Here is an 11,738-nt window from a genome sequence, read left to right on the forward strand (position 1 = left end):
TCTCCGGTGCTGAGGTCACTGAGGTGGTTAAAAAGCTCCTCGGTGGCAGGGCTCCGGGGGTGGATGAGATTCGCCCGGAGTTACTTAGGACTCTGGATGTTGTAGGGTTGTGTTGGTTACATGGGAGTTCGCTCAACCAGTCTACATGTGTTTTGTGGACTTGGAGAAGACGTTCGACCGTGTCCCTCGGGGAATCCTGTGGGGGTGCTCCGGGAGTATGGGGTACCGGGCCCTTTGATACGGGCTGTTAGGACCGTATATGACCGGTGTCAGAGCTTGGTCCGCATTGCAGACACGCTGGAGGGACTATGTTTCTCGGCTGGCCTGGGAATGCTTTGGGATTCCCCCGGAGGGGCTGCCTTCTGGGAGCAATGAAAACCTGGACCACCAGATTAAATCAGTTTTTTTTTCAACAGCAGCACTTCAAGGCTTTAAATGAAGAGCCAATGTTGATTGTGATGGCAGAGGAGAGATGGGATCCAAGTTTAACAATGTTTATTTTGTTCTCCTCTATGTATTATTGATTTTATAGTTGTTTTTACTTACATATTTAATTAACTAGAGCATTTAAAAATTTTGTTGTATTATTTTTATCAGGGGTGGCACGGCTGGGCAGTAGTTAGAGCTGTCGCCTCCAAGCAGGATTGCCTCCTGGCCTAGGGTCTTTCTGTTTGGAGTTTGCATGTTCTTCCCGTGCATGAGTGGGTTTATTCCAGATACTCCGATTTCCTTCCATAAACCAAAAACATGCATGTTAGGCTAATTGGTAACTCTAAACTGCCCCAAGGTGTGAGTGAGAGTAAATGGTTGTGTGTCTCTATTTTGCACTGTTATGGACTTGTGACCTGTTCAGGGTGTACCCTGCCTCTGGCACAGTGACTGCTGGAGATGGGCACCAGCTCCCTGTGACCCCGAAGGAGAAGCAGGTGATGGATGGATGGATGGATGAATAGATGTTTTTAACAGTATGACGCCAATAAAAGGCACTTTGACTTTGTATTTATTGCTATAAAAATGACCACATTCAAGTAATTTAATTACCATTTAATTATTGTGTTCCTCAGTACACTTTTACTATATTTTCATTCAGACTGTTGTCTGTGATTGCTGCGCTGCATGACTAAGTTTGTGTTTTCCAGGAAGCACCTTCCAAAAAAAAGGCAAAGACCTGCTCACAGAGCGAGACTTCTTCATGAGGATGAAGTGCACAGTGACCAACAGAGGCCGCACCGTCAACCTCAAGTCAGCCAGCTGGAAGGTAACATCTTACATAAATATCATTGAGTTGACCCAAAGACCAGTGGTTTGATCACCAGCCCGTTTTTAGCCCCTTCACCATGCTTAAATGCAGTTTTTATAAGCTCTGCATGGTAAATAATAGCTAGACATTTTGTTAAACCCAAAAATGCCAGATAGTTTATCATTTAGATATAATTAAATAAAAGTAATGTTTAAGATTTATTGTAAAAGTCTGGGAAGTAAAGTTATTTAAATAGGGAAACAATGATAAAAGGCATAACAAAGAAGGCAGAAAGATTTTTCGATGCAAAATATCTTGATGTGTATCCAAGGAAGTAAACAACCCAAAGTAAAACATAAACATAAAATACACTTCATAAAAATAAATGCTGTATGCAAAACCTAACAACAAAAAGTTATATTTCTGTTCTTGCAACATCCTCCAGGTGCTGCACTGCACAGGCCACTTGAAGATGTATGACGGCTGCACCTCACGAGTTATGTGCGGCTACAAAGAGCCTCCACTTACCTGCGCTGTCCTGATGTGCGAGCCCATTTCACACCCATCCAACATTAATGCACCATTAGACAGCAGGACCTTCCTGAGCAGACACAGCATGGATATGAAATTCACCTACTGTGATGAAAAGTAAGAAGCTTTTGTGTGTGTCAGTTGAACTGGAGGTCATAAACATCTCACAACAATAAAATCTAAAGCCATTTTAAAATGATTTAGTTATTTCTTGTTCAGCTTGAAGTGTTCATAATTTGCTTCTGAATATTTTTCTTTCTTTTGTGTGTTATTAAGTTTTTGGGCATCTAAAACACACAGTAAAATAAGGCCCAAGGGTCAGGAGGAACTTTTGGGCCATCTTAATTCAGCCTATGACTTCTTTGTACAAATATAAAACAACTTGAACTAAATTATTGAGTTTTTGTAATGATTTGAGAAAAATCAAAACAAGGACTGTACTACTTTTTTTTTTACCTGTTTACAAAATAGAGTGCTTTTTGACTTAAGTAATTTATTTCCTGGCCTAGTGGTCAGCTTGCCATCCATCTTTCATCCACCTTCATCCTTTAGCATTTAAAGTGTACAAGGCCTAAAAGAAAACAACCTAAAACAGATTGTTTTGTTTAGAGGTGAAAGGTGAAGCAATTTCAGTAGGAAAAAATATTTCCAACCATAAAGCTTAAAAATTTGTTTTATAGACACCCAAAAGAAATTACAAACCATTGACATGCCTGAAATGATCTGTTAAACTTTTGGTTTGTTGTTTATGTCAATGGCAGTGAGACATTCTCATGAAGGTAAGCTGCTGGTTTACTTGTGTTTAATGCAGAATTATACTTTGGCATTAAAATACTGTGACTCAACAACTCTGATAATATTCAGTTTTGTCTTTAAAATAATGAGCATCTAATAACTTTTTATGAGTTTCATGAAAACTAATTTAGATTTTCTTGAATTTCCCAGTACTAATATATACGTGTTAGTGCAAACAATTCAAATTAGTTTATATATGCAGCGCCAGTTCACAACAGTCATCTCACAAAGCAGCAAGTCCAAATCATGCAATTCAGTTTGTTACAAAACAGATCAAGATTTAAATGACAAAACTTCAGTTCTGTCTCGTTAAATTCAGTACAATCGTATTTAAAATATTATAAAATGCCAAATAGTAAAAAGCTGATAATTTAAGGAAAACAACAGATTTTGTTGAATCTTCTATCACAATATAATTTATACAAGCACCAGACTAAAAACAGACAAAGTAATCTCATCAAAACATATTCCATATCACATTACCTTTCAAGCATTTATTACAGAATAACAAACATTTTTAAATGCGTGAAATCAAAAAAACCTTTTTGCAGAAGTGACTTGTAGGATTTAATTTACTTGAATTACTTTCATCAAAGTTCAATGGAGTTTAGCAAGATCTAGCTTCATTCTTAGGACTACTGCCAATTAAAATACAAGCATTATAGCAACACTCACACAAGGAAAGTTAGTTCTCAGGTATTGCACTGTATGGACTGATCAGTTTGGTTTGACAGAGACAATACTTTAAACTATAAGCCAGAGATGAAACATTATAACCGTAATAAGAAATTGTCAGGACATTGTCAGGGGTTGTTAAGTGTTTGTTTACACGTAATTGTGTTGATATATTAAAAAATTAAACCATTCTTATTTTCCTCTGCTTCTGTCATTTTTATGTAGTTTCACCATCTTTGCATGAATTGAATATCAGCTATCTTAAAGCCCTAGAACCAGTTATGTTTTCATGACTATATTTGTGCAACACACTGAATTGCAAAAGCAGAGTGCACGCAGACCTGTAATCTTATCAAAGTGCTCATGTGGAACAAAGGTTTCTTTCAGAAGAAAAGTGTGCATTTGCACAAACAAGGACCTGCTTTCATTTATGTTTTCTTTTTCTGTGTGGTGTAATAGCTGCTTAAATCTTTTCTACAGTTCCATAAATTTGTTTTCTCTTGGTGGGTTACCCTGCTGGCCCTGCAGGGACTTGGGCTCATTAGGAAGGAACAGAAAGCTTCTTTAGCTTGCTTCTGGCAGCATCAGAGGTTGCAAAAGGGAAAACAAAGAAATGGAGGTAGTGGAGAAAAAAAGGGAAAGGAAAGAAATCTGTTTCCAACAAGTGGCAACAAGTCCAAAATCCTCAGTTTTCACAACTAGAGGGGTTTATAACAGACTGAGGTTTTCTTTATATGCAAAACATGGATTAGTATTTCGTTAAACCCCATCAGGATTTATATATATATTAAATTCCTGATAAACTCCTACATTTATTATTGTCAAATTTAACATTGTGCTGTAACATGCACTATAATATAACACAATACATATAATATTACAGTAAATCTGTAAACTTTTTATTTTTTTCTACAAAAATAAATGTTACAATGAGATTTAAAGCCATAAAACCTGCTCTGATGAGAATTTTGTTTAGGTCAACAAAAAAAGCATTCTGAACCTTTAAACAAAGGTCACTAAAATGTCATATAATTTAAATTAAAGTTAGTTAATAATGCCAGGAAATATTTCTTTTACCAAAATTGCTATCAACTTTTATGTGGAAGTCTTGAGAAATATTTTCTGAAAATCTGAAAATGTGCTATTTATATTCAAAAACATGACCCAACTACTGGAATAACTAGACCAGCACAGAGTTGATCTGCTCATTCAATTAATTACTTGCAGGTTACAGTCTTGAAATTTTAGGAAATGTTTTAAAATTGTTTTTAGCATTTCACAAGTCTGGATAAGTATGGAAATATGTTTGTGTTTACTAATTCACTTTTTTTTAAAAAATCTGGCATTTCTAAAAAAAAATGTTTTAATGTGAAAAGCTGTCCAAACTGTTTTAAAAGTTTTATTTAAGTCTTCACACAACATCATGTTTCAGCACTTTGCATGTCAGCTGTGTGTGAATGGGAAACACATCACAAAGCATTTGGCAAAATTATTTTAAACGGTTACTAGTACAGACCATTCATTATATCTTGCATAATACCATGTTATTAATAGAAAAAAGCTTATTGACTTATCATTTCCTATTAGATTGATGACCAATAATCAGTGAATTCGATTACAATGTGTTAACAACAGGTATGGTTTAGAAATAGTGATAAAGATGCAAAATTATAATCCACAAAGCTTTGTCAGTTCTTTTGAATGTTATACACTGAATTGCCAAAAGTATTTGCTCGTCTTCCTTCACTCATATGAACTTAAGTGACATCCCATTTTTAATCCATAGGGTTTATTACAATCTTAGATCTATAATAACTTCAACTCTTCTGGAAAGGCTGTCCACAAAGATTAGGAGTTGGACGAGAAGGTCTGGCTTGGCTCTACTCAAATTCATCCCGTAGGTGTTCTATCGGGTTGAGGTCATGACTCTGCGCATGCCAGTCAAGTTCTTCCAGACCAAACTTACTCATCCATATCATTATGGACTTTGCTTTGTGCACTGGTGTGCAGTCATATTGGAACAGGAAGGAGTAAATGGACTGTACTCACATATCGCCTTCCCCAAACTGTTCCCATAAAGTTGGGAGCATGAAATTGTCCAAAATGTCTTGTTATGCCTTTCACTGGAACTAGGCAGCCAAGCCCAACTCCTGAAAAACAACCCCACACCATAATCCCCCCCTTCACCAAACTTTACACTTGGGATAATACAGTCAGACAAGTACCGTTCACCTGGTAACCACCAAACTCAGACTCAGATTGCCAGACAAAAAAAGCATGATTTGTCACTCTGGCTTGCTTTATACCACTTCATCTTACACTTGGCATTCCTCTTGGTGATGAAGGATGCAGCTATTCAGCCATGAATTTGGAGGGCTGTAGCTACTGACTCAAAAGAATGTGGGTGACCTCTGTGCACAATGCACTTTAGCATCCGTTGAGCCCACTCTGTAATTTTACATGGCCTACCACTTTGAGTCTGAGTTGCTGTCATTCCAAATCATTTCCACTTTGTTATAATACCACTAACAGTTGACTGTGGAATATTTAGTAGCAAGGAAATTTCAGGACTAGACCTATCGCGCAGTATCATGCTGGAATTCAGAGCTCTTAAGAGTGACTCATTCTTTTACAAAGCAGTCTGCATGCTCAGGTGCATGATTTTATACACCTGTGGCCATGGAAGTGATTGGAGCACCTAAATTCAATCATTTGGATGGGTGAGTGAATACTTTTGGTAATATAGTTTAACTACTCAATTTTCTGTTTTTGTATAGATTAAAAAACGCATATTTGTTTTATTAGAAGTATTACCATGTGAAACTAGAGCGCAAACCTCCGCCAAGGCCATTGCGTCAATAAAAGAAAGTGCAATCTGGATCCTGACATGGATCGCCATCAAAATGTAATTAATAGGTGTTTTTGTGACAACCCCAATGTTTTCTGAAAATTTCATCTAAATCTGTTCATTATTATTTTTTATGCGATCTTGCAGACAAACAAACAAACAAAGACTACCAAAAACATAACCTCCTTGGTAAAGGTGATTAAAGGCCTAGCATACCTTGAAGGAATTAATGTTGCCTGTGGCCTTGCATGCCAAAGTTTTAAACAAAGATCAAGCTAGTGAGACACGTCTATGCACACTACAAAATTCTTCAGGAATAAGTGTTAGTCTTTAGTTAAAGCATGCACGCTGGACTTCTACATTTTCAGTGAGGTATACAGACTAACTAAGCTTTTTCGATAGGAAAAGTTAGAAGAAATTTTTACCATTTAAAGGTTGCTGCATGCCCCACAAGAAGCAAGAAGATTATTCTCAGAAATGTTGACATTCCCACTGAGGATTTCTCTGTACTGATCAGATCAAACTTTGTTCTTACCACCTTGCGCAAAAAAACAATTTTCTCAACTCTTGTGAAGTATACAACAAACTTAAATCAACTCAAAACATTGTAATTTTATCTCTGTTTGACTCGTTTTTTTTTCTCACACTGCTTCACTTTGTCATCAAATTTTTTTGTCTTTGCCATGTTGTTTGTAGTAAACCCCCTTGTGTTTGTTTGTCTTTTAGCTAATTTTTTTTAACAACTGGACAGAATGTAGATCTGCAGCTGATTAACCTCTGGAGTCAACATGATTCAAGATGGTTGCCACAGCTGATCAACTTAAGCAAGCACAGAAATGGCTATAACTTTGTCATTTTTTCAGATATTAAGCTAAAAAATAGTGTGGAGGATCATCTCAGACATCTTTGTTTAAAACTTTAACATGAAAGATGGTGGGCAATATGTACACCTTCAAGTAATGCTACTTTTTTTTGATAGATCTTTGTGGATGCAAAATACAATTTTTGAGAAACAAAGACAAAGCAGCTAATTTGGCATATGTCCAAACTGTCTGGGAGAACATTTAGCTAAGCCAAAAGTGCTCTTTCTTTGAAGTTTGATATGCCCTTGTTGTGGATCTTCCCTCCACCTAGTGCATTAGCATGTTTTTGTTTGGTTTTTTTTAGCATTTTTATCAAAACAGTAGGGACAAAAAAATATGTATCATCATCATCAAGCATGACTTCATAATTGAAGATGTCCTTATTTAAGTTATTTTCTTGGGTTAGCTGAGCCCTCTATCTTTGAGCTTGCTGGTGCTTGTTGAGGCCAAGATATGAGTGATATGATTCATGGGCAGATTGGGCATTGAAGAGTCGGGGTTGGACAGAGTAGCAGAAGATGTTGATGTCTTTTTTGCTGCTTTGTTTCTACAGCTAGAAAATGGCGTGATTCCAGTTTTTGGACACCCTCTTCAATTGAGCTACGCCAGGATGAACAGTCTGTTGCTAGATCCTTCCAGTTGACTACAGGAATTCTGAGCTTTTTGAGAAGCTGTTGAAGTTGGTTTATCAACCGTCTTTTGGGTCCGCCTGGCAGTCTGGAGCCATGAACCAGCTTACCATACAGGGTCTGTTATGGGAGGGATGAATCTGCCCTGTGACGTAAATGACCAAGGAAGCACAGCTGAATCCTGGCAATGAATGCCTCCACGCATGGGAGGCTAGTTAGAACATGGTTGTTTGTGATGCATTCTTTTAAGCTGGTTCCCAGGATTGTTCACAACATTTGCTGGTAAAACCTCTCCAGGGACCTGATTTTTCTTTGAATACAGGGTCAAGTTCTCAGACCCATAGAAGATGGTTAGAATCAGCAGCTTTTTAGACTCTGACCTTGGTTTGTACAGTGCAGAGTAGAATTGTGCCAGGACTTTTGTCTTTCCAACATTGACCTCCAGGCCTGCACTCTTGTATATTCTTATATTAAAATAGTAGGGATAAAGAAAATAAAAATACTAGTTTAAAAAATGTCAGAAGTAGTGTAAACACAACCCTAAACAAAACAAAATACATCTGTCTTCATGAAGCAATGAAAAGGAAAATAGAAAAAGATATTTCTCAACTATATTGTGTGTTGTTAATTCTTGAATTTATTTTACTTTTTTCAGATTTTCCTCTCCTAAATTTCTTTTTCTTTGGTAACACAATTGGATTTCCAATTACAATGTGCCTCTTCTTTGGTTCAGTCATTCATTTTACATTCCTTCCCTTCAAGGCCTGCAGCTGTCAGTGTTATGTAATCCCAGGATGAAAGTCCACATCACCAGACATAAAACTGCCGATACAGATCACATAACCTGTCTTTACATGTGTCATCCTACGATCCTGAGGAATTTAGGGAAGGTTTTTTTTATATTGTTGTGCAGTCAAGTTTATGGAGTGCACACAACAGGTGTTTCTTTTAAAACCCTTTACCCAAAACCTTTGTTGCTCAAATCAAAGTAAAGTTAAACGTATCGAAGAAACTTAAGATTTTCCAAATAACTTTAGCGAGTCATACCAGCATTCCTTGAAGGAATGCATATTGTCTGCTGCCTTGCATGCCAAAGTTTTAAATGATCCATTAGTGCTTGGACAAAGTGTTAGCGATGACTCTCAACTAACACCAAATCATAGCTCAGTATCTGTTAAATTAACTGATACATGGCCATTTTTGTGTTTGCTAAAGTCAGTTAGCTGTGACGGCCATCTTGAATCGATTCAATGCCAAAAGTCAAACACTTGTAGATTAGAAGATTATTTTTATTAAAATCTGTCTGGTCTTAATGAGATATTTTATCCACAGACAGACAAACAAAGACACACACACAGGCAATTAAACTACAATCTCATGGTGGCAGGAGATATACTTGCTGTGTTGAAGAAAACCACAAATTCAGTTTTGTAAAAAAAAAAAAAAAAGAAAGGAAAAAGAAAAAAATAGCTATAAGTCACATTCTTGATTTTGTCTACAATCTGATTAAATCTTATTCCCTCAGTAAAACTGTGACTTGGCCAGACTGACAAATTTTGTCCGGAATCTAATAAAATTGTCATGTTAGGTTAAACTTAATGATTTTTTTTTTCTGCATTTTGATGGGCCAGTTTATGTTCTCAATTTTTTATTTGGGGCTGAGTAACTCTTGTTTTGTGTCTTTAGTTTTATTTGAACTGTTTAAAGTTTTAGTTATAATTTTAAATAATTTAAAAAATCTGAGGTGAATGATTTAAATTGAGAATAGATGCAGGTTTTTTTTTTTCTTTTTTTGGCTCTGAGGGTCATTTTCTGTTTCATGTTCTTATTTCGGAAGAGCCTCTTCTTCTTGTGCACATTCACTATTCTTTTACAGCAGAATTTAAACTAAACAACATGAAATAATGAATAAACAACTCAGAATATTTTACTGTCTAAAGTAAATTTTGCTTTAAAACTCAATAATGTTCAAAAACACCAACACACCTATAACTCTGGCCTATTTACACATTTAATAAGAGCTGGCAAGAAATAAAAGAAAACTGGAGTTTCAGTGTGGCAATACAAAGCCTTTAACAAAGTCCTTGTTAACAAGATGAACCCATAATGACAGAAGACTGAATGAGATTTAGTATTCTCACAAAAACAGGACAAATTAAAGCTGAGAATGTAAATAGTTCTTGTTTCTAAAGGCCTATCCACCACTCTGTTTGATTTGTTTTTGAAGTTTAATGTAAAATGCAGAATTTGCCTTTTTGTACGTTGCATGTGAGAAGGGAAGATTAAAGTTCAGACAGTTCAGATTAATAACCTGATAAACTTTGTGTTTCAGAGTGACAGAACTGATGGGTTATGCCCCTGAGGACCTGTTGGGTCGTTCAGTCTATGACTTCTACCACGCCCTGGACTCTGACAGTGTCACAAAGAACCATCATAACTGTAAGTCCCACATGTACAAACTCATTGACAGGAATCCAAACAAAGTAATTTCTTGCAGTTCTGACATTCATTGTCAGATTCACACACTTACAACAGTGCATGGGGTACTGAAACAGATACTGCTCGTATGAAACACATATAAAGCACAACTTAGCCTGCCTATGTTTTTAGAAAAACATTAAATTGTCATTTCATTTTTGGAGCTTAATGCCTTATTTGAAGATAACTGCATTTTAAATGTCTTCTGTCTTGAGATCTGGGTTTTTTCAGAAAGCATAATAAATAGTAACTCAATTCAGTTCATTTACTAAGCACCAATTCAGTTTATTTATATAGTCCAACAAAAGTTATAGCAGGGTGCTGTACAAGAAAAACAAGATGTCCAAATTTAGTTTAAAACAGATCCAGAGTCAAATCTAACTAGAACTGCAAGCATTTATGACAGAGGTCCAAGCCCTCTGCATATACAAATAAATAATTTACAAAAATGTTTGAAAAAACCATTGCAACAGTACTTGAATATACATGTGACACTTCTGTGTCATATTCCAAAAGTCTTTTGATGTTCTTCAGTAGCATTGTGGTCTTCTTCAATGTGTAATTGATTATACCGGAAACATATTCTCTGGGCTCAAATGCACAGGCATAACATAAAATCTTCTATCATAAACTTGCTTAGTTGCTGAAATATCAAACAATGTTTTCACTGCAGCCATTTTTGTAAAAATAGCACACATTGTAGCAGAAATTCTGGTAATCATTTGGAACAACTTTACTACCTATTAAACAATATCAATGTAAAGATAAATGTATTGTTTTCTTCTGTTATATACTCAAAGCATCAGAAATCAGTGAAAGTGGTGGCCATCTTGAAATTGTGTGTCTTTTTAGAAGAGAGGGTTATAGTAAGCACTGGTGCAAAATTTAGTGCTTGCATCACTAACTGAAGCGTATTTTTACTTATCTGCTACACTAAGATGGAAGGCCAGAAAACCCAGTTTTACACAATTGGCAGTATTAGAAAAAAATTTCCACATTTAAAAAAAAAAATTAACAGTTTATGTTCAAAAAGAAAAAAATATCTGATGACTTGCTCTTGGTCGGGTACAAGTCTAAACTTTCTTGTGGTTCTAAGCAGACAATTCTTTGAATAAAAAAAAAAAGCTGAATGCTTGTGTACCACAAACTTACACAATTTTAAAATATGCAGAAGAATTTACCAGTCCAAAGAAAGATGTTAAGCCTTTATAGTAATGGTTTAATGGAGAGGGCTGCTAATTGAACGAACCATCTAAGCTGAACAAAACAATCGTAGCCCGAATGGGCAGTAGACAACCCCGACTGAGCGAAGTGCCATCAGAAAGTCTCATTGAAGATGTGAATGCAGCATTGAGAACAATTCCTACCACCACCATAACGGAAACCAATGAGCTGATGTACAACTCAGCATCAGTGATCCTGGAGATGCTTGGCTATAAGAGCAACCATGAGATTCGATACCCACCATGGAAAAGACGGTTAGAGGCTAAAATCAAGGTAATACATTGTACTCTCAATGGCAGGGTAACAACAACAGAACAGACCCACCAAGGCTGGAGACCGAACAATACTGGAGAGGTATATGGGAAAGGGAGGCATCCCACAACAGTAATGCACAGTGGCTGATCTCCCTACGAGATGACCACAGAAACCTCCCTGAGCAAGCCCTGGTAACTATC

At 36.4% G+C, this 11,738-nt stretch overlaps 1 protein-coding gene across 1 annotated transcript in view; it reads left to right on the top strand.

Moving 5' to 3' along the window:
• The window catches only part of epas1b (endothelial PAS domain protein 1b), a 132,434-nt gene that overhangs the window by 82,549 nt on the left and 38,147 nt on the right, over positions 1–11,738 (top strand). Inside the window, exons 5-7 of the mRNA XM_037973431.1 lie at positions 1,140–1,258; positions 1,686–1,888; positions 9,914–10,020. Coding sequence (XP_037829359.1) covers positions 1,140–1,258; positions 1,686–1,888; positions 9,914–10,020 — 429 coding nt within the window. The remainder of the gene's footprint in view (positions 1–1,139; positions 1,259–1,685; positions 1,889–9,913; positions 10,021–11,738) is intronic.

The sequence above is a fragment of the Kryptolebias marmoratus genome, linkage group LG22 (assembly GCF_001649575.2).
Source record: "Kryptolebias marmoratus isolate JLee-2015 linkage group LG22, ASM164957v2, whole genome shotgun sequence".
In the NCBI taxonomy this organism is placed as follows: domain Eukaryota; kingdom Metazoa; phylum Chordata; class Actinopteri; order Cyprinodontiformes; family Rivulidae; genus Kryptolebias; species Kryptolebias marmoratus.